This window comes from Natrix helvetica (genome assembly GCF_964273705.1).
Source record: "Natrix helvetica genome assembly, chromosome: 5".
Lineage (NCBI taxonomy): Eukaryota > Metazoa > Chordata > Lepidosauria > Squamata > Natricidae > Natrix > Natrix helvetica.
Window position 1 is genome coordinate 149,111,796 of NC_138551.1, and position 23,308 is coordinate 149,135,103.

At 46.4% G+C, this 23,308-nt stretch overlaps 1 protein-coding gene across 1 annotated transcript; it reads right to left on the reverse strand.

Annotated features, from left to right (window-relative positions):
• Window positions 1-947: 947 nt before the first annotated feature.
• Window positions 948-19,680, reverse strand: UBE2J2 (ubiquitin conjugating enzyme E2 J2). The gene is made up of 7 exons (XM_081955066.1): window positions 19,421-19,680; window positions 10,647-10,777; window positions 9,448-9,488; window positions 8,291-8,393; window positions 6,931-7,069; window positions 6,681-6,761; window positions 948-4,376 (listed from the first exon to the last, which is right to left on the reverse strand). Exons 2-7 carry the CDS (start codon window positions 10,775-10,777, stop codon window positions 4,089-4,091), a joined length of 783 nt encoding a protein of 260 aa, XP_081811192.1. The 5' UTR covers window positions 19,421-19,680; the 3' UTR covers window positions 948-4,088.
• Window positions 19,681-23,308: the final 3,628 nt, after the last annotated feature.

The window sequence follows — 23,308 nt, forward strand, 5'->3', positions numbered from 1 at the left end:
GAGTCAGAAGTTCTGTTCGGTCCCAATTCCCCCTCTGCAATCTCTTGTCGCCTAAATAAATATTTATTCCACCCCCAATAAGCCCAACTGGTTCTCTGACTGCTGGCTGAGATCCTAAGACACTAGAGAGCAGGTATCTCCAATTTAGAGCAGAGGTATGTCCGATTTTAAGACCTGCCTGACTTCAACTCCCAGAATTCTCCAGCCAGCAGCGGTAAGCATGGCTGGCTAGGGAATTCTGGGAGTTGAAGTCAGGCAGGTCTTAAAATTTTGCCAAGGTTGGACACTCCTGCAACTAGAAGGTTCTTCTGCAATTGACCAACCAAATATTGTTGGATAAAAAAAATAATGTTTTTTACCTGGTTTAGAACCCATACAACATTCTCTTCCCCTTCACACAGACAAACACACATACCCTGAAAATTTCTGCTCTTTTGAAGCTGCTATCAAAAGGTAGAGGTTCCCCTCGCACATCTGTGCTAGCCGTTCCCAACTCTAGGGGGCGGTGCTCATCTCCGCTTCAAAGCCGAAGAGCCAGTGCTGTCTGAAGATGTCTCCGTGGTCATGTGGCCGGCATGACTCGATGCTGAAGGCGCATGGAACGCTGTTCCCTTCCCACCAAAGGTGGTCCCTATTTTTCTACTTGCATTTTTACGTGCTTTTGAACTGCTAGGTTGGCAGAAGCTGGGACAAGTCACGGGAGCTCCCTCCATTACGTAGCGCTAGGGATTCGAACCGCCGAACGTTCTGATCGACAAGTTCACCATCTTAGCCACTGAGCCACCCTTGCTACAGAAAACATCTCTCTAAAAAGTCCACTCTTGGACAGCAGGCCAATTAATTCATTAAGCCGATTTAAGCTAGCGCCTTAATATGTAAGTCAAACCCGCGTGTGAAGTCCCATGGATGCCGCTTGCAAGCCACCCCACGCAATCGAGCACAAAGTGTGAACTCAAGACAGTGATTTATTCAACAAACTATGGTTAAACAAACCCCAAGCTTCGCTCCATTGGTGAACTGAACAGGCCTCTTTTCTCTACCCCTTTTTTTAAAGGTACTAAAGAACGCAATCTATGCTTGTTTGTTTGTTTTTTCAAGTAGAAAGAAATGCCTTTGCATGAATATGTACATTTAAGATCTCGTGACAACCGCGGGCTGCAAAATATGGACAGAAGGCCAAGCTTTTGAAGAGGAAGAGGAGGAAGATGTTGATCACAGAGTTTCATCAAAAGACAGGCAGATGGGACACCATCACACAATCCCTGAAGTATTTCTAAAAATGGAAATACATATTTTAAATCGGCCTCCCCCACCGAGTACCCTTCTCCAGTTTGTCCTGGATCCCGGTGGCCCAGGGACGATGGGCCATGTAGTCCCACAACAGCGGCCTGGCACATTGAGAAGGCTTTCTTAAAATGGTTTTCCATCGTAGTCATCTCTCCCTCTCTCCCACATTCATACGCCGACGCTAAGGTTTATTTTAACAAATGTCTTCGTTTCGCGGACAGAGCTACTGGGGGAATGACAATTAAACCACACCTACTGGCAGAAGAATTGGTCAAAAGCAGATGAATTCACTCGTCGCCGAAGTTTAAACAGCTTATGGATTTAATTCATCCTTTTTCTCTGGCCTTTCCCCGGGTCAATACTCCCAGTATCATTCCGTAAAAGTCACACTTTTCCAATTTGTTTCGGGAAAAGAAGAAAAAAAAAAAAGCTAGACAAAAATTGGAATAAAACCAACAACTCAAAACTTCACGGAAAGCAGAAATCTCATCTTTAAAAATACCTCTGAACGCTTTAAAAGACGTATTTCGCAAGACCTCGGTAATACCAACGGAGTGGGGCGGATAAAACCACGCTTAATGGGTTGGGCTTATATTTTCTCTTTTTCTTGTTTTTTTTTTTTTAATCTATCGATCTTCCCATAGCCTATATATTTGACCCCAAGCCGGGCAATAAGCTGGGATGGATGGGGACCATCCTACCAATTCCAGAAACGTAACTGTGGAGTTTCTTTCCCTGTCCCAGAATGAGGAATGCTAAAGCTCCGGATATTCTGGTTGAAAATAAGTAGGGTGCCAGTCCGCGAATATTATCTGTTTAACTTCTCCCACGTAAAGCATGTTAAATCCTAGCGTTTGAGTGACCCCTGCTTTAGAGAGAGAGAGAGAGAGAGATGCTTTCAACTGGAGCAAGAGAAACCAACGCAGAGAACAGTCCCAAAGCATGCCGGTGTCAACTCTTTTTGTCGTTTCCCTTCTCTTTATAGCAGCAAAACCTGGAGATGAATGACAAAACGTAACATGATTGCAAACCCACCCCTCCCCCCAGTCATCAAACGGGGGTCCTTTTGGAAGGGGGAAAAAAAATAAGAGGAACACAGAACACCAAACTTGTAAACTTTTTGTTTTTTAAAGAAATGCTCATCAAAAGGCCAGAGAGAGCTGGTTAGACCTTGCTATTCAGTGTCACGTCTCTCTCCCTCATTCTCTTTCTCTTCCTCATTCTCTCCCTCTCTCTTTCTCCCTCCTTTCTCTCTCTCATTCTCTTTCTCTCTTTCTCCCTCATTCTCTCCTTTCTCTCCCCCTCATTTTTTCTCTCTCTCATTCTCTCTTTCCTTGTCTCTTCCTCTCCCTCATTCTTTCTTTCTCCCTTTCTCTCTCTCTATCCTTTCTCCCTCATTCTCTCCTTTCTCTCTCCCACATTCTCTCTCCCTCCTCATTCTTTCTCTCTCTCTCCCTTCTCATTCTTTCTCTCCCTCATTCTCTCTCCTTTCTCTCTCTCCTTCTCTTTCTCTCTCCTTTCTCCCTCATTCTCTCCTTTCTCTCTCCCCCATTCTCTCTCCCTCATTTTCTCTCTCTCTCTCATTCTCTCTCCTTGTCTCTTCCTCTCCCTCATTCTTTCTCTCCCTCTTTCTTTCTCCCTTTCTCTCTCCCTCATTCTTTCTCCCTCATTCTCTCTCCTTTCTCTCTCTCTCATTCTCTCCTCCTCTCCCTCATTCTCTCTCTCTCTCTCAAAGAGCATTAGGGCAAGTTACTTTTTACAGGGCCAGCATTTTTTTTAAAAGGAGAAAAAAAACCTGTACTTTTGTTGTGAGGAGTTTGGGCCAAGAAGGTGCCTGCTTTAAAACACACACCGCGTCAACTCAGAAAAGGGCCGCCGACCACTGGGGTTGGCCTGGCGCGCACGGTTAACGGTTTCTCTTTTGCGAAAACGGTCTCTGGTCTGTGAGCACCAAAACTCCTAATTTTTGTGGGATGGCTCAACGCCGATTCCAAAGAGCAAACGCTTTACGCTCGACTCCATGCTCGGCTCTGAAAAAGAACTTTTTGAACTTCGCTCTCCCACACCGCCGACTTAGGACGCGAAAGGCTTCCTCGAGGATCTAAGTGTTCACACAAACAATCTGCTGGGTTTGGGAACCTGTTTCAGCAGCAGACACCAAACATGTCAAGCGAGGCGATCTAAAAGTGCGTCTTAAGGAAACGAAGAGCGCTCCCCTTATTCTACTCCCCCCTGCCCCTTCTTCAGCTATCCACCAGTATTAAAACGGGCAAGGGCTGCCCCATCCTCTCCCAAACCCATCTATCGCCCAGACATTGCCTTAAAGAAGGGACGCTTCCGCCCAAGTTCCACAAAGCTCTGAGATGTTAGAATGGATTCAAGAGCGCACTGGGAAAAAAAAGGAAGAAAAAGAAACATGGGGGGATTTTGTAGGCCGGTAAATTTAGATCCTACAAGTTTCAGAAAGCGGTCCCGTCCCCCCTTCCCCTTTCTTCTTTTCATGGGAGACAATGTGTGTGAATCCTCTTCCTTGCTCCATCCCATCCCATCCTTTTCCAACCCAAATGGGAGGTTTCCCTCCCCTCCGACGAAACTTAATTCCATGGGCCAAAACCAGTAATTAAAACAAAACGGGGGAAGGGGAAAAAAAAACAACAACCCCTGTACACATCACAGCAGTTAGCCCAGTCGGGAGTGCGAGACCCACAGAGTCTCAAATGTTTGGTTCGGTTTCCTTCCTGCCGCTACTGTTATTTTGGTCTCAGAACCCAGACTTGGAAGGAGGAGAACTCCAGCGTCGCTCACTCCTGCGCGATGCTCCTCAGGACGTACTTCACTGTGTAGGCGAAGGCCGCAAAGCCCACAATCACGAACAAGTTCGCCAAAGCTCCACCCAGGAGTCCGTGGTGGCGGTTAGCTTGCTGGAGGCCGAGGGGGTTGTTGGCCGCCACCAAAGGTGGGTGCCCGTTGAGGATCGGCAGGCCGTTCTGACCGTGGTGGGCTTCCCCGTCGGGGATGACATCCGGAAGCGGGAGAGTCGTGGGCCGGCTGTGGAGGTCATCCCGCGCCTTCTGTTTTTGCTTGATTTCCTGGACAGCCAAGAAGGACGGGAGAGAGAGTTAGCAGGAAGAGATCAAACGTCAAAAACGGGCCAGGTTGAAAACTCTTTCAAAGAAGCAAACCGAAGTTCGGTTCGAGATGGAACTTACTGTATTTTTCAGAGTATAAGGCACACCTTTTCTTCCCCTAAAAGAGGGTGGACATTTGGTGCGTCTTATACACCAAATGTAGCCCTGCTCACCCACCGCCCCCGCCCACCCACCCCCCACCCTTTGGCCTCTGCCTTCCAGCAATTTGCCTCCTTGCAGCAAACGGAGAAAATGGGGCTTGCAGAGGCAGCGATAGGCGGTGCTGAAATTGAAAGTGAAACTTTCTGTTTGCTGCAAGGAGGCAAAATTGCTGGGAGGCAGAGGCAGATTTTTTCCCCCTTCCAATCAGGCTAAACTGAAATAGGCTGTTTGCTGTCAGTAACTATAAATGCCTATAGAATGTTCAAATTATTAGACTTATTCTTTAAAGACTGCTTTAATAGTTCTAGACAACTTAACAAAAAGAAGCAGCTTTTAAAATAAATGCTTGATCTGAAGAGGCCCAGTGCTATTGTATCTTCATTTAAATAGCAGAGAATAACGTATACTTCCAGGACCAGCATCTGCACGAGTATAGTCTGAAATGTAACACCACAAACAGTGTACTGTTTGCTGTTTGCTGCAAGGAGGAAAATTGCTGGGAGGCAGAGGCAGATTTTTTTCCTCCTCATTTTCCTCCCCAAAAGCTAGGTGTGTCTTATACTTCGGAGCGTCTTATACTCTGAAAAATACAGCACTTTCACTATTCTGGGTTTGAACTAAAACCTTTCCAGAGCTTTCAGATGGCAAAACCCCCTAGTTTTTCCCTAGTTCCGTGATGGCAAACCTAAGGCACCCTTGCCACAGGTGGCACAAGGAGCCCTCTCTACGGGCATGCGAGCCGTTGCCCAGCTCAGCTCCACCGCGCATGCGCCTCCCACCGGCCAACTGATTTTCGGGTTTCTGCCGCGCATGTGGAAGACGCATGTCCAAGTATGGGGGGTGTGCCCCATTTTTTGTCCCAGGAGGCTTCAGGGAAGCCTGCTAGGCCCAAAATGGGGCGCGGGGTGGGGTCGCACCTGCACAGGGGGACACATTGCATTATGGGTGTGGCCACGCATGCATACACTGTCGCACATGTGCACACTTCGGCATGTGAGGAGAAAAAGGTCACTGCCCTTTTTTCGTGCAGATGGAAGGATCCAACGAGCCTCCCGTTATAGTATAAATACCCAGATTGTCAGAACAATGCGTATGTGTTAATAGAAACTTTCTGGTCTGGTGTTCAGATGTCCATGGTCATCCTCTAATGCAAGGGAGTCGAACTCAAGGCCCATGGACCAGATCCGGCCTGCAGGGTGCTTAGATCTAGCCCATAGAGCCGCTCTTGGAAACAGCGAAGGACCAGTTGGTGGCGCCTTTTCCAGCAAAAATGAAGTGCTGGAGGACTGCGCGCAGACCTCCCTGGCTCCGTTTTCAGCTGTGATGGCTTCCTGAAGCCCTCTGCCCAGCGAAAACATTGTCCGGGGAGGCCGCGCACATCCTGCCCGGGCTCCCTTTTGGCCGCGGCTGCCTCCTGCAGCCCTCTGCCAGTGAAGAAAGGGCCTCGACAAGTAACATTGAGTTCGCCACGCCCCCCACAAACAGAACCTTGATGTGGCCCTCAATGGAATTGAGTTTGACACCCCTGCTCTATTGCTCACGAGCAAGCCAGAGAGATGAAGATGAGGCTGGAGTGGGCTCAGGGTGACACAATCAAGAGCCTTGCAAGCCTCTTCCCAAGGATGGTTGAATTTCTAGGTCAGGGATGGCTAACCTTTTTGTCCCCGCGTGCCGAAAGCTTGCGTGCTTGACTACTCTTGTGCGCGTGGCCCCACTCATAATTCAATCCTCGTGTAACACCCCATGTGCCCCCCCCATGCATGCGTGCACCCCCGCCACCCGTTTTGGGCCTAGCAGGGCTCCCTGAAGCCTCCGGGGACCAAAATCAGCGCCACACATATGCGGCAGAGGCCCGGAAATCTGCTGGCTGGCAGGAGGAATGCGCGCATGTGCGGTGGAGCTGAGCTGGGCAACGGCTCACATGCCCACAGAGAGGGCTCCCTGTGCCACCTGTAGCACCCGTGCCACAGTTTCGCCATCACAGTTTTAGGTGAAGTAAAAGTTGCCCTGCATTGTGGATGTCTCCAATTTTTTTAAAAAAAAATGACCGGGTGTAATTGCACAAATATCGCCCAAGGAAAAGGACTAGCCTCTGTCACTCACCTCCACCATGTCGGGAAACAATTCGCAAAAGACTTTGTCTTTTACGTTAAATTCTAAACTCTGCGAAGCCAGTTGCCTCTTCTGAGGGAGGAAGAAGAGAAAGAGGAAGAGAAAGAGAAAGAGAAAAGTCAGCCTTGGAGCCTTCCGTTTGAATGGAAAAGAGATCAAGAGTCCCATCCCTGCCTCTGGATTCCTCTGCGGCCGATGTTTAAATCGGCAGCGAGCAAATAAGCAACAGAGCCCGACTCACCGTAAATTCTGTTGTTTCTATACTGCCCAGAGTGGGCCCTTTTTCAACCATAAAACTAAGGAGGCCTGTCAAGATTGTGGAGACGGACCAAGCTGGGTTCCATGTGTCGGGGTGGAAATCAGTAATGGAAAGACACAACCTACAGGGGGGGTGGGGGGGAGGACGCAGAAACACCGAAGCTCCGTCAAAGCAGAGATACAGAAAATGTTCACCAGGACAAGATTCTGTTTTTTTTAATATAACTATTTTTTTTAATAATGTTAAACATAAAAATTCAATGTCTATATAAACAGTGTGTTGTCTGAGTACGGTTGTTTTTAAGAGATGGTAATAATAATAATAACAATCATATTCATAAAATTAATAATAATCACATAATGATAACATTTGCTTATCCATTTTAGTAAATCTTCAGTGTTATTAATCATTTCCTTATGCTTTTAAGTTTCTAACTTCTGTCTCTGCTAGGTAAAAGTAAAGACTCCCCTTGCATATATGTGCTAGTCGTTCCCGACTCTAGGGGGCGGTGCTCATCTCCGTTTCAAAGCCGAAGAGCCAGTGCATTTGGGATTTGTTTTATCAATGACTAACCAGCAGAGAAGGGAAGCAATGGTTCAGTGGTGGAGACGCTGAGCTTGTCGATCAGAAAGGTCGGCAGTTTGAATCCCTAGCGCCGCGTAATGGAGGGAGCTCCCGTGACTTCTCCCAGCTTCTGCCAACCTAGCAGTTTGAAAGCACGTAAAAAATGCAAGTAGGAAAATAGGGGCCACCTTTGGTGGGAAGGGAACAGCGTTCCGTGCGCCTTCGGCGTTGAGTCATGCCGGCCACATGACCACGGAGATGTCTTCGGACAGCGCTGGCTCTTCGGCTTTGAAACGGAGATGAGCATCGCCCCCTAGAGTCGGGAACGACTAGCACACCTGTGCGAGGGGAAACTTTACCTTTAGCCACTTCTTGGCAAGCAGAGTCAATAGGGAAGCCACACTTGCTTAACAACCGTACGATTAACAGCAGCGATTTGCTTAAGAACAGAAAAAAGGCCATAAAATGGAGCAAAACTCAACTTAGCAGCTGCCTTAGCATAGCAACGGAAGTTTGGGGGAATCAATTGTGGTCGTACGTCGAGGACTACCTTGACATCCAAGGCAACAACTGAGAATGCACAGGGTGGAAGCAATCGCGTTCAAAGTGAAGATATTTGATTTACTTCCAAACATGGTGGTACCACGAGATCAAGTCGCCTCTAGTGAGATATTTCCCAATATTAATTACAAGAGGTGAAAAGAGACGCTTTTAAATCACCGGCCAAGGGGGAAAAAAAAAAAACCCACCAGGAAATAAATTAAGCAAACTCTCTTACCTTGTATTGCATTTAAATCTTCCATTTGGTGTGATCATATAAATACTAGGAGGTTTAAAAGGGAATTCTCTGGGGAAAATTAACTTCCCATGGTAGTAGCCACCTGAAAAGAGGGATAGCGGGAAAAGGAAACCGATTCTTAAATTTCACAGCAAAGCACGTTGTCCGAAGAAATTGACGAGCAGGGTTTGAGAAAGGAAACTTCTAGAAGATTTAAGCCTGGGGCCCTTTTGGTTACAAGCGACTCGAAGAGAAGGGGAGAGTTCTCTGAAATATGCAGATGAGATTAAAAACGAGTCCTGCCTGATGAGTTACTCTGGCCATCTCCTTTATCCTCTTACGATGCTAGCGCTTCCAGATACGTTATTATTTTCTCAACAATAGCAAAAGGACTTACCGTACTTTACGGAGTGTAAGACGCACTTCCCCTCCCCTAAAAGAGGATGGAAATGTTCGTGCGTCTTATACAGCCATTTTTGGCCTGCGGACACCCTGCCTTGCGCATTCAGACACCCCGCCTTGCGCATTCCGTTTTCACAGAAAACAGACTTGTTTTTTGCAAAAACGGGGGGGGGGGGCGCAGAGGGTTTGGGAGGCCTGTAGAATGCTCCCGGGAGCCGGGGAGGGCAAAAACTTTTTTTTTTCTTGTTTACCTCTTTGAAATTTTGGTGCGTCTTATACACCGAAAAATATGGCCTATACTGCTTCGCAGTGCTTTTACAGCCCTCTCTAAGCCGTTTACAGAGTCAGCCTCTTGCCCCCAATAACCTGGGTCCTCATTTTACCCACCTCGGAAAGATGGAAGGCTGAGTCAACCTTGAGCCTGGTGAGATTTGAACTGCCAAATTGCAGGCAGCCGGCAATCAGTGAAAGTAGCCTGCAGTACTGCACTCTAACCACTGCGCCACCGAGGCTCTGACACATCTGAATCTCACCTGGCAACTCCAAACATTCCTGGCAATCAATTTTTGGAAGTTGATGCTTCTTGATATACACACATACACACGTGATTATAAAAATATTAAACGAAGAGAACAGGGTGGAAAACAAACCCTGGAACTTTGTTCTCAAGCAAGACTAAAACACACATTCTCAACTTCTCCATGAGGAGGCTTGTGTTTAGGGTGAGTTTACTCTGATGCCATGCTGCGATTTACCTTCATACGGTGTCATTTCAGGTCCTCGTACAACATAATGCCTGCAGAAAAATAAAAAGCACAATTACACAAGTCGTATTTCGAATCAGAAGTGAGGAACGAGGGGGATCCTGTCCTTTCAAAATATTCCAGATGGAAATCTGCTCTGTTGTGCCCAGGGCCCACTAATAAGATTGTTTTATAAAAGGTAAAGGCTCCCCTCGCACATACGCGCTAGTCGTTCCTGACTCTAGGGGGCGATGCTCATCTCCGTTTCCAAGCCGAAGAGCCAGCGCTGTCCGAAGACGTCTCCGTGGTCATGTGGCCGGCATGACTCAACTCCCAAAGGCGCACAGAACGCTGTTCCCTTCCCACCAAAGGTGGTCCCTATTTTTTCTACTTGCATTTTTTATGTGCTTTCAAACTGCTAGGTTGGCAGAAGCTGGGACAAGTGATGGGAGCTCACTCCGTTACGTGGTGCTGGGGATTCAAACCGCTGAACTGCCAACCTCCTGATCAACAAGCTCAGCGACTTAGCCACTGAGCCACCCCGTCCCTTTTTGTGTTATACCATAGCCTTATTTCTAAATTCCGATATCATTTCTGACTGCTGTTTTCTCTTGTCTGCCGCTACTTGGTTTCTTCTTGGTAGACCTGCACATTTCCCTGTTCGCGGACGTGGGAGTTTTATTACAGAAATTGAAGAGATGTCTTTTAAAAGGCCCAGGGAAATAATATTCCAACTTCCATTAGTGTGAAAAATACTACTACGTAGTTGGTGAGACTTGGAGAAAAACGAGCCTGATTGGGAATTTTAGCCTCTAGAGCAGGTGTGTCAAACTCAATTTCATTGAGAGCCGCATCAGGGCTCTGGTTGACCTCAGGTTGGGCGTGGCCAACTGGATGGGCGTGGCCAGCTTGACACCACTCCCCCAAGCTGCTGGCATATTATTTCTTGGATACCCTCTTGGGTACACTGGGCTGAAGCAGCACTGGCCTCATCTTTCCTCTTCGCATTGGGTGGACCAGGACAGTCCTGCGGGCCGGATGACACCACATTGTGGGCCATATTCGGCCCGCGGGCCTTGAGTTTGACACCCTTGCTCTACAGAACTTCCTACCACTGTTTTCTTCCCCCATTCTTGCTTAAAGGAGGCTCAATCTCTCGATGCCTTTTCAGGTTCAGCAGCACACACACACGCACACTTCCAAATTCTTACCACTCAAGGATATTGGATGGCAAAGGCTCAGCACAGATATAAGGCACTGGATCTTTTTTGATGCGCAGGTAGTCCTGTTTGAGTCGCTGGGTGGCCGTGGTGGGGGCACGCTTGTTGCTGGAGTTGCTCATCTGAAGGCAGGGAGGGGGGAAATACATAAGGAACAACCAAGCTGAAGGATTTATCTAATAAAATGAAATTCAATGGTGAAAAGAGTAAGGTTCTACATTTAGGCAAGAAAAATGAAATGCACAGGTATAATATATGTGGTACAACACTCAATAGTAGTAACTATGAAAGGGATTTTCATTGGGGGAAAGCCAAACATATGAGAGGGATCTTGGAGTCCTAGTGGACAATCGTTTAAATAGGAGCCAGCCGTGTGCAGCAGCTGCCACAAAAGCCAACACAGTTCTTGGCATCAACAGAGGGATAGAATCAAGATCACGTGGAGGGTTAATGCCACTTTATAAGGCCTTGGTAAGGCCACACTTGGAATACGGCATTCAGTTTTGGTCCCCACAATGTAGAAAAGATGCGGAGACTCTAGAAAGCTCTGCATCCTTTTTCCTCTACCTGTCCTAACCAAAAGCCCTCTCAATTGTGGAGCTGACTGGCGACAGGGAGCCGCAGCAGAGGGATGAAAGAGCCACATGCGGCTCCAAAGCCACACGGGTTGCTGACCTCTGGTTTAGAAGATGAACTTCCCTCTCTCCCTTTGCATTAATTTAAATCCTGAGATGGCTTCAATTGGACTTTGGACCCTTAGTTGTATGGTCTTTCAGCGGAACATAAGAAGTCTGTTCCTTGTCCCTCTTGCAAAAGTTAAAAGAAATGGATTTGATTTGGCTTGGAAACAATTTCCCGGCTGGCTTGTTTGTCTTCTTCGTCCCCGTTACAGGATTCATCTCTCCATCACTTGTTTTATTCTTTCTAGTACAGGGGTCAGCAACCCGTGTGGCTCTGGAGCCGCATGTGGCTCTTTCATCCCTCTGCTGCGGCTCCCTGTCGCTCAAAATATGCGTCACAACGGCCAATGTGTGACACCCGAACAGCACGTGATTTATTGAGCTTTTCGACCCCCCCATCGGCCAACCATGGTTAAATCCAAGACAAGAAATGTTTCGGAACAGAAACTTTAATTCAAACACATATGCTAGTTTTGCGGGTGCTCAGGAAATAGTCATGGATGGGCTTTGTAGCTCCCAATGTTTTCTTTTCTGTGAGAAACGGGTCCAAATGGCTCTTTGAGTGTTTAAGGCTACTGACCGCTGTTCTAGGAGAAAGAACCACCATAGCACAAGAGAAGCGAGCACTCCGCAAAGCCAGAGCTACAAACGCTGCAGCAATGGTGCCCACACACATCTGTCCGACATGTGGCAGAACATTTCATGCCCGTACAGGCCTCGCCAGCCACCTGCGGACACATCGTGGGCAGCCCACGGCCTGTTAGATATCAAGGTCCTCTTCGAACACGATGGACGGACATTGCATGCTTGCAAACTGGATCCAAGTATCATTTCAACTTGGCCCCAAATTGATTTTGACTGCCACTTTTGCCTTGATCGATTCCTCTGCCCAAGGAGCATCCAAATAGCGAAGCCTGCCTATATCCTCCAGGTACCTTCCAGATTTACCAGGCGAGGAAACGTCACAACCTGGTTGGCTAAGGATTGATGGAAGGGCAAAATCCGTTTCATCTCACCAGGTATCGCTGAATCATAAATACAAACAGTGAATCTGAGGAGGTCACCAGGGAGCTGGGCTAGACTCTAGGAAGCAGAGGCACGAATCCAACAATCCCAAAGGGGGGGAAAAAAGAAACACTCTATTGTCCTTAGATGCAAACACACCCTAAAGTTTTTTTTAAAAAACGTATTCATTCTCTTCCCTAGCACAAAAAGCCTACCAGTTTTATTTCCAATAACAAGATTTTTGGATTGTTAGTGTGGGGAAGCTTTCGTCAAAAAAAAAAGGCGTCCTTGTTACTTCATTCCACAAGATCCTTTTCCTTGGGAGAAATGGAGAATTCCTTATAGAAGAGGGCCTCTTGTCATTTGCAAGGAAAGACCACCCACCTCGCGCAGGGGCGTTTTTGCTCCCCTGGGCTCCGGTGGTTTCCTGAAGCCTGGAGAGGTCGGAAACAGCCTCCCCCGCACAGCCCTCCAGAGGGCCGAAAATCAGCTGGCATGCGCGTCAGAACTGCCAGCTCGTGTGCCAGCAAAGATGGCCCCACGTGCCACCTGTGGCAGGTGTGCCATGGGTTCACCATCACGGCTCTATACCACTTCAGACAAATGGCTGTCCAATTTCTTCTTTAAAAAGCACCAGTGTTGGAGCCCCTGCAACTTCTGGAGGCAATTAATTGCTCTAACTGTCAGGAAATTTCTCCTGAATTCTAAGCTTTGCTTTCCCAGAAACAGAACCGGTCTGTTCCAGCGAGCAAAGGCTCAAAAGGACAGAGGGCTGGGGACAAACAAGACGGTGCCATGCCCTACGTGCCAGTCAGGCTGGAATGGTGACCCAGATGGAGGAGGAAAGCATTTCCTTTGTTGATCATAGGTTGAACAAGGTCAGACCAGACAAAAATTTATGCGCACCTATTAACTGGGACAATCCATACATCTCAGAATCGGCCTTAAGACTCGGTTGAAGCTTTATACCAAGTCAATGTTGCCTGAAAATTGGGTATATTTTACTACATCCTAAGCCAGGGGTCAGCAAACGTAAACACTCAAAGAGCCACTTAGACCCGTTTCCCACAGAAAAGAAAACACCGGGAGCCACAAAGGTCCTAACCGGAAGCTCCCTGTTCAATTCTGGACGTTCAGTTTCCCCACTGGAAGTTCAGTTCCCCCACCATAGAGTCTTCTCCTAGCGCGGTGTACTTTTTCCTCTACTTGTCATAACCGAAAGCCCTATCAATTGTGGAGACAACTGGAAAACCCTCCCCTTGCCATAGAGTCTTCTTATGGCGCACTGTGCTTCCGCCCCCCCCCCCCAGAAGCTCATCTCAAAATTGTGGTGCCGACCAGTGACGGAGCCACAGCAGAGGGAGGAAAGAGCCACATGCAGCCCCAGAGCCGCAGTTTGCTGACCCCTGTCATAAGCAAACTAAGATTCTTTCCCGGTGGCCAAAGGCCTCTGGGGATCTGGATAGTGAGAAATAAGCTTTGGCTCAATCCAAACAATTTGCAGGTTTTTGAGTATGCTCCATTTGGGGAGTTCTCTTGTTTTCTTTCTGGATGGGGCAGAATTCCCACGATCGGAAACCGAGATGCAATTTAGGAGCTCTTCCATTTTGGGCTTCTGCTGAAGGGCTAGAGCTGTGATGGCAAACCTATGGCACACATGCCAGAAGCAGCACACAGAGCCCTCTTGTTGGGCATGTGCGCCATCGTCAGCTGCTCTTCTGGTTTCTGGCATGCCGACCACCTGGTCTTCGCGGGCACTGGAGCACCAGAAAACAGTCTGAAAAATAGTTTAAAAACAGGCCGTTTTCCAAGCCATTTTGAGGGCACTTTTGGGCTGGTTTTGTTTTTTTTGCCAAAAGTGGCCTGAAAACCTGCCAAAAAACAGACATGTGCGCACCGGCCAGCTGGTCTTTGGGTTTTCGGCACTCCAGTGTACGCTCGTTCCGGTTTGGACACTTGATGCCAAAAAGGTTTACCATCACTGGGATAAAGCAGTGGTCAACAACTGGTGGCCCGTGAGAAAAAGTTGGAGAAAATACAATTCCAGTGGAACAAATTTATACAGATGACGATGGAAGAATCTTAATGGTGGAAATTATGGACAATAATAAGAAAACACTTTTAATAGCAATTTATGCTCCTAATGACAATCAAGATGAATTCTATAGGAAATTACACATGAAAATAATTGGACTATGCTAATATTTGTATGATGGGAGATTTTAATGGAATTGTAGATCAGAACATAAGCCTATAAAACACAAAAAAACCCAAAGCTAAATAGAAAGACTCTTCCAAAATCCTTTTTTAAAATGACGATGAAATAGACTTAAAAGATGTCTGGGGAGAAAGAAATCCCACAAATAGATAATATACCTTTTGCTCAAATAGACATTTATCATGGTCCAGATTAGATATGATATGGATTTCAACGGATTTGATCTGTAACGTACAGGAAATTGACATAGAAACAAGTACTTGGGACCACAACCCAATGACAATTAAATGGAAAGGACAAAGGAGAAGATCTAGATCAGTGGTTCTCAACATTCCCAATGCTGCGACCCTTTAATACAGTTCCTCATGTTGTGGTGACCCCCAACCATAAAATTGGTGTCTCGGTTCCTAAGACCATTGAAAATATTTGTTTTCCAATGGTCTTAGGCGACCCCCAAAGGGGTCCTGACCCACAGGTTGAGGACCACTGATCTAGATGGATGCATTTTTTTAATATTGCACTACATACTATTTATCTTTTTAAAAAATGCGTATTAGTGGGTCCCCGCGGGATTTAAAATTATGAATTTAGTGGTCCCTGAGGTCCGAAAGGTTGGTGACCCCTGGGCTAGAGGACCGTTGCCCTAGTCTATTGTGTGTTGTCAGTTGGGCCTGATCCTAAGGCCTGCTTTTAAGATCACTCACGCCCCGGTCGCTTGTCATTTGAACTGCAATGTGCGTTTGCGCGGGAAGGCCCTCGAAATCCAGGAGCCAGAAGCTGCTGCAACCGCTCCAGAATGCAGCAACGCAACTAATTAGAGGTGCACCTTAGTGCGCTCGCATAACACCTGCGCACCGTGAGCTCCACAGGACTCCCCTAACAATTTCCAAGTTGAATTCAAGATTTGAGACTTAATAAAGCCTCATCATGGCACAACGCCCGTCTCCATCGTTCTCAGCTCGTCCTGGGAGCTCCAGCTTTGGGTTGAGACAAGGTCTCACCTGCCAGGACCCCAAAAAAGGATCACCTGGATCCCTCTATAACCTCTCCAGAATGAAAAGGCTATTTGTGAATGGAGTGTACAATAGGTGACCTCAGCCGTTTGGGGTTCCCCCCCCCCCTTTATGTTGTTCCTCTGCTATTCTCTTCTTTCGGTTCCAGATGCTTACTGTGCTTTGCTTTGAATTTTTGGGGGCTTTGTGGATTTCCACCACCACAGGAGTATCCTGTGCGAGTCGGGAAGTCGAATCAATCAATTAAAAAGATTGTTCAGCGAATAAGCCACAATACATTACAATAGCAGAGTTGGAAGGGACCTTGGAGGTCTTCTAGTCCAACCCCCTGCCTAGGCAGGAAACCCTATACCATTTCAGACAAATGGCTATCCAACATCTTCTTAAAGACTTCCAGTGTTGGGGCATTCACAACTTCTGGAGGCAACTTCTGTTCCACTGGTTAATTGTACTCACTGTCAGGAAATTTCCCCTCAGTTCTAAGTTGCTTCTCTCCTTGATTAATAATAATAATAATAATAATAATAATAATAATAATAATAATAATAATAATAATAATAATAATAATAATAATAATAATTTTAATTTTAATTTGTTAGCCGCTCCCTCTCCACAAAGGACTCGGGGCGGCGTACAATAAAACATATAAAAACATAAAAACATATGTGCAAACACATAAACATCCAAATACACACATATACAGAGACATACATGCACGGAGGAGGTAACAATTACATCACATTAAGAATATTAAAAAATCAACCATTAAAATACCCCTTAATAATAACACAATTTAAAATTTAAAAGGACTGTCAGGAGGAATAAGAAAAACTACGGTTGAGCCAGGCCAGATAATTGAAAAAGGTGGGTCTTAAGCTTTACAAGGAAGGAGCGGAGATCGGAAGTAATCCTGATGTCACGGGGAGGTCATTCCACAGGGCTGGGCCCATCACAGAGAAGGCTCTGCTCCTGGGTGTCGCCCCCCGACACTGTTTAGTGGTCGGCACCCGGAGAAGTCCCTCTCTGTGTGAGCGGATTAGTTTCCACCCATTGCTTCTTGTTCTGTCCTCAGGTGCCTTGGAGAATAGTTTGACTCCCTCTTCTTTGTGGCAACCCCTGAGATATTGGAAGACTGCTATCATGTCTCCCCTAGTCCTTCTTTCTATTAAACTAGACATCCCCAGTTCCTGCAACCGTTCTTCATATGTTTTAGTCTCCGGTCCCCTAATCCTCTTTGTTGCTCTTCTCTGCACTCTTTCTAGAGTCTCCACATCTTTTCTACATCGTGGAGACCAAAACTGAATGCCGTATTCCAAGTGTGGCCTTACCAAGGCCTTATAAAGTGGTATTAATGCTTCACGTGATCTTGATTCTCTCCCTCTGTTGATGCAGCCTAGAACTGGGTTGGCTTTTTTGGCAGCTGCTGCACACGGCTGGCTCCTATTTAAACGGTTGTCCACTAGGACCCCAAGATCCTTCTCATATGTTTGGCTTTCCCCCAATGAAGGGGAATAGTAACAAGGATATACTAAATAATACTATACTAGATGATGCCCTTGTATACTCGCATGTTGTGAATATTTGTTTCCTGTAACACATATGTGTCATGCCCCTTGTTATGTCCTTTTGTAATTGTAACACAAATATGCCACATTAGGCCCTTATGTTTTGTACTTCCTGCAACTAAGGGGGAAAAAAGCTGTCCTTGGGGTCTGTAAAATGCCTGGCATTTATCAAAAGATATGCCTCACTTTTGATCAGAGCCTCCCCCTTCTGCCTAAGACCCCATCTCACCTTTGATCTGTTCCCTTCACAACAGGGGCCCAAATGGCCAATCCTGAGAACAAAGGAAAGAGATAAGGCTGAAGGAGGTCATCTAGTCCAACCCTGTAGGGCTAATGAGGAATATTGTATCCTTTTCGCAGGCATACACAAATCTAATTAGGAAGCCAGGATGTTATTTTACAAGAAGTTTCTGGCTGGATAAAAAGGAGTTACACCTTCTCTGAAGTGTGGTTCCTCCTTGTATATCCTTGGGGTATGTTTGGAAAACTGACCATCACGTCTTTAAACTTTGATCAAGGATTAAATGCTGATTGTTGATTCAAGCCTCGTCTAAAGTCTCATTTTTGGACCTTGGGATGTGTTCTCAAACTTCTATGGGTCTCAATGTATTCTCACACCTCCCCCCCCCCAGCTGCATTCACAAGACCCGTTTCCTGGATTCACCCCCTTTCTATCTGACCTCTGGCCACCCACGCTCACCTTCCCTGTCCAGAGGGTAAAGATGCCCTCAGCTAAGATGCTGAACTTGTCTATCAGAAAGGTCAGCGGTTCGAATCCCTAGTATGGGTCCCTTGCTGTGAGCAGGGGGTTGGACTAGATGACCTCCAAGGTGCCTTCTGACTCTGTTACTGTTAACTGAACTCCGGGCAACCAATGAACCAACCATCCTTCCTCGCCCGGAGGGGGAAGACATCCCCTTGCCAGGGCGCCCAGGCTGTGCCCGATGGGAGTCTTTGGAGTCTAACCAACCCATCATCTTTTTTCTGTCTGCTTTTGCTAAGTCCCCCCCCCCCCCCATCAACTCTGCCACCCCAGCAAATGGCTTCATCACAGCCAGAGCCCGGTTCATTAATTAACCCTACAATACAGCTCCCAGGAGCCCCAGCTGCTCACTGCCGGGAATGATGGGCAGGGGAGTTTCTCATCAGCCTACCTCAAGCTTAAATATATATGCAGGGTGGGGTGGGCCGATTAGCATCCTGAAAGCCCATGCTACGGTTCCCATAGCAACCAGCCCAATTTGGGGGGGAGGGGGGTGTTCCTTGGCCAACTACCCAGGAGTAGTTTGGAGGACACGTGTTGGGCTTCCCTCCCCTCCTCTCCAAGGCTGCATTCATACGACCTGCTTCCTGGATTCACCCCCTTTTTCTGACTAGTGGCTAGGACGCTGAGCTTGTCGATCAGAAAGGTCAGCAGTTCGAGTCCTTAGTTCAGGGTCCCCTGCCATAAGCAGGGGGGTTGGACTAGATGACCTCCAAGGTCCCTTCCAACTCTGTTACTGTTAACCAATCTCCTGCCAACCAACCAACCAATTAACCACTCCTCCCCACCTGGAGGGTGAAGATGCCCCCTTGCCAGAGCGCCCAGGCTGTGCCCGATGGGAGTCTTTGGAGTCTAACCACCCATCATCATAATCTATCTGTCTGCTTCTCCTAAGTTGTCCCGCTCTCCCCACACCATCCCTGCCACCCTCAATTATAGCATATAGCCTTAGAGGGCTCATGGATTAACCCTAAAACACAACTCCCAGAAGTCCCACCTGCTCGCTGCCGGGAACGATGGGGAGGGGAGTTTCTCCTCCGCCTATCTCAAGCATAGATGTATCCATCCTGAAAGCCCAAGCTGCTGTTCCCATAGCAACCAACCCGGGTTTTTTTTTGGGGGGGGGGGCTGTTCCTTGGCCAACTAACCACCCAAGAGTACACGTGTTGCCCCCCCCCCCGGCTGCATTCACACGACCCACTTCCTGAATTCAGCCCCTTTTCTGACTAGCGGCTAAGACGCTGAGCTTGTCGATCAGAAAGGTCGGGGGTTCGGATCCCTAGAAGAGGGTCCCCTGCCGTGAGCAGGGGGGTTGGACTAGATGACCTCCAAGGTGCCTTCCGACTCTGTTACTCTTAACCGATCTCCGGCCAACTAACCAACCAAGTAATCACTTTTCCCCGCCCGGAGGGTGAAAATACCCCCCCCTGCCAGGGGGACCAGGCTGTGCCCGATGGGAGTCAGCCCCCTGGGGGGGCCCTCCCCATAACAAAGGGCCTCCGGCTCCCGGCTCCTCCTTACCGCTCTTCGCTGGGCTCCGATCCTCTCGCTCGGGGCGGGAGGGGGGAAAGGGGAAGGAGGGCAGCTGGGCGCCGGCTTCTCAACCTGCCGGCGGCGCCTGGTCGTCTCCCTTTCAGACGCGGCTGCCCAGCTCCGGCCACCGCGACCCTCCAAGATGGCCGCCCAGGGCAGGCCCAACTAAAGGCCGGCTTCCCTGCTTTCCTTTCGCCACTTCCGCTTCCGGCGAGAGAGGAGAACTTCCGGTTGGGATGGTGGGGGGGGAAGGGGAAAGAAGGGCGGGTTGCCATAGAGCGACACGCAGGGCGGGCTACAGCGACGCCCGAGCGCGTGACGTATTCGTCCTCGTTGTCGTCATCGGCTTTTTTCTAGGGTGGAGCGTTCTATCCTCGCCCCCCTCCCCACATCTCATTAGTTGGAAATGCTTAGTGTGTGCGCGTGCGCGGGGGGTGAGGGCCACTCGAGGCGCTTTGGTCCTTTTTTTCCCGCTCTTGGCTGGGCCGTTGCCGTGGAAACCGCCCGGGATGAAGCGAGCGCGGTCCAGACAGCGCCATGTTATGAAGCGGGGGGTGGGGGGGGGAGTTTGTCCCCAAACTTGTCAACTTTTAAGACTGGCGGACTTCAACTCCCAGGATTCTCCAGGCAGCATTGCTGGCTGGAGAATTCTGGGAGTTGAAGTCCACCAGTCTTAAAGTTGCCAGGTTTGAAGACCTCCGCTATGGAGGAGGACACAAAAGCTTCCCTCAGCTACCGTAAGGGTCTCCCACCTCAGAAGTCGAGAACAAACTATATTTAATACCTAGCATTTGTTCCAATAAGTAGCAAAGGGATCTTTTCGGCTGCCCACACCTGGAAAATATTGCAAAGTGACCCAACACCAATTTTACTTGAAGGTGCCTGTGGCGCCTCAGAGCATCTTTTTCAAACTTTTTTTAAAAAATTGTTAACAAGTAACTGAATGACGGAACTCCACAGAAAGAAGAAAAGTTTTCAATAGAAAACAGAAAACATAAGTCAGGAGTATTACCCTGAGGGGGCTCTGTTATAGTTTAAGCAAAGTAACTGAATAATGTAACTCCAAACTATATTTAATATTTGTTCCAATAAGTAGCAATGCATCTTTTCAACACCCACACCCAGAAAATATGCTGCTTTACTTGAATGTGCCTGTGCTGCCTCAGAGCTTCTTTTTCAAACTTTTTTTAAATTAATTGTTAACAAGTAACTGAATAATGTAACTCCATGATGCATAGAAAAAAGGACAGTTTTCAATAGAGAAAGATATCGGGAGTATTACATTGAGGGGGTCTTGTTATAATTTAAAATATAAAGAACGGCTGCAGGAACTGGGTATGTCTAGTTTGATTAAAAGAAGGACTAGGGGAGACAGGATAGCAATGGATACATAATCCACATATTTGTTATTACACTTGTCACAATAATGTTAATATAACTATATATTAATATAATTAACAATAATACATAACATCTTCATCGTCAAATTCTCTCCAAGTTGACATTTCCTCTTTTTATATCTCTTCCTGTCTAACCATTGATAAAATACATTCCATATCAAAAAAATATTCCGTTTCTTCTTTATCAATAATAATAATAATAATAATAATAATAATAATAATAATAATAATAATAAATAATAATAAAAAAACTCCGCCGTTGCTGGTCCCAAGCCCGGATGAGAAAGGAGGAGGGTTGGGGTCAGGTTGGCAACCTGGCCCCATAAAAAAAACTCGCCAACCCATACAACATGGTGAAAGAAACGAATAAAAATTCTATACCGCATCGGTCGTCGCGTGGGTTAACAAGGGCCACGGCGGATGTTGAGGTCCCTGGGCATCCGTCGACAAGTGGGCTACAAGTGGACCAGCCAACAAAACGACAGAAATATAGTGCAGATGAAAATCGTGCCATAATGGCCTGTTACTACAACTCAGAGCCAAAAAAAAGAGGCTATTTAAAGCGAATGTATGATTTATGGAAACAACAATATCCAGATTCAAATGTTAGTGAACAACGACTAGCAGATCAAAGGCGATTTATTATACGGAATAAAGTGTTTAGCGAAGTTGAACTTGAGGAAATTCAGGCAAATTGCAAAACAACAACAACATCACAAGAGGAAATAACTGATACTCATGACACAACTAAAGAAATCATAGGAGAACTCCCAGAGGAAGCTGCTGGAGAGGAAATAACAACACTACCACCAGAACTAGTTACCATTGAACCAACTGATGAACCAACTCAAAAACAAAATGAACTGAAGGACAAGATCATGGAGCATTTTCTGGCTAGGGAGGAAAGGCAACGTTTACCATCATTAAAAACTGTCCCTAAGAAAATTTTGGGTCCTATCATGAAAATGGTTAATGCAGTGCTTTCAACAATTGAACCGGGATCCATCTTGGAAACGAATCAGTTAATGTACAGTGCAGCTGTAATAGTCACTAATGAACTAGGCATTAAAATCAAAGTACCTAATCACACAATGGAAAAAGCATCAAAGCCAAAGTGGAAAATCCGATTAGAACAAAAAGTCAAAAAATTAAGGGCAGATGCTAGCAACTTGAAGAACATGCGTGAGCAACGGCTTAAAAACAACAAAATTATAGATCAGTTAATCAGAAGGTATAGATTGGATACAAGAAACATCAATGAAGCTGTAGAGATTGTAAAACAGCAGATAACAGCAACAGCTAGGAAGATTGAAAGATATGAGGCACGAATCATCCAGTATAAACAAAATCAGCAATTTCGATCAGACCAATGGCGTTTTTATCAAAGTCTTAATGTGAATGGTGACAACCAAAGTGAAAAACCAGAAAAGCAGGCCACAGCTGAATTCTGGAAAGAATTGTGGGAAAATGCAAAGGACTACAATAAGGAAGCAAAGTGGATACATGACTTTGAGGAAAGCATTGGTAATAAACAAATGCAAGTATTAGAAATAACAACTGAGATGGTCAAAAATCGAGTAAAAAAAGTAAAGAATTGGACATCACCTGGAAATGACCAATTACATGGTTTCTGGCTCAAATATCTGACCAGTTTACATGCAATGTTGGCCAGGCAACTGAATGAAATTTTACAAAATGGTCAAATTGATGAATGGTTGACAACTGGAAAAACATACTTGATTCAGAAAGATGCAACTAAAGGAACAATACCTGAAAACTACAGACCAATAACATGCTTGCCAACAACCTTTAAATTACTCACAGGCATTATTGCAGATAACATTATGGATTATTTGGAAACAAACAACATCTTGCCAGTAGAGCAAAAAGGCAACAAAAGAAGGAGTAGGGGCACAAAAGATCAGCTCCTAATTGATAAAATGATATTAGAAAATTGTAAGAAAAGAAAAACGAACTTGAATATGGTCTGGATTGATTATAAAAAAACATTCGACTCATTGCCACATAGTTGGATCATAAAATGCTTAGAAACAACTGGTATTAGTAAAAATATTACATCCTTCACTGAAAAGGCGATGAAACAATGGAGAACTGAGTTGGCAGTAGGGAATGAGAACTACGGAATGGTTAATATCAAGCGAGGAATTTTCCAGGGTGATTCACTTTCACCTCTTCATCATCGCGATGATCCCACTATCAGTAATCTTAAAAAAAATGAAATTAGGCTACCAAACAGCCAAAAAAGCTGAAAAAATTTCACATTTATTATATATGGATGATTTGAAACTCTATGGAAAGTCAGAAATAGAAATCCAATCACTGACAAACACAGTCTGAATATTCAGCACCGATATTTCAATGCAGTTTGGCATGGAAAAATGCGCCACTGTATCCATAAAAAGGGGCAAAATCACTACATGTGAGGGAATTGAAATGCCCAATGGCCAACTAATTA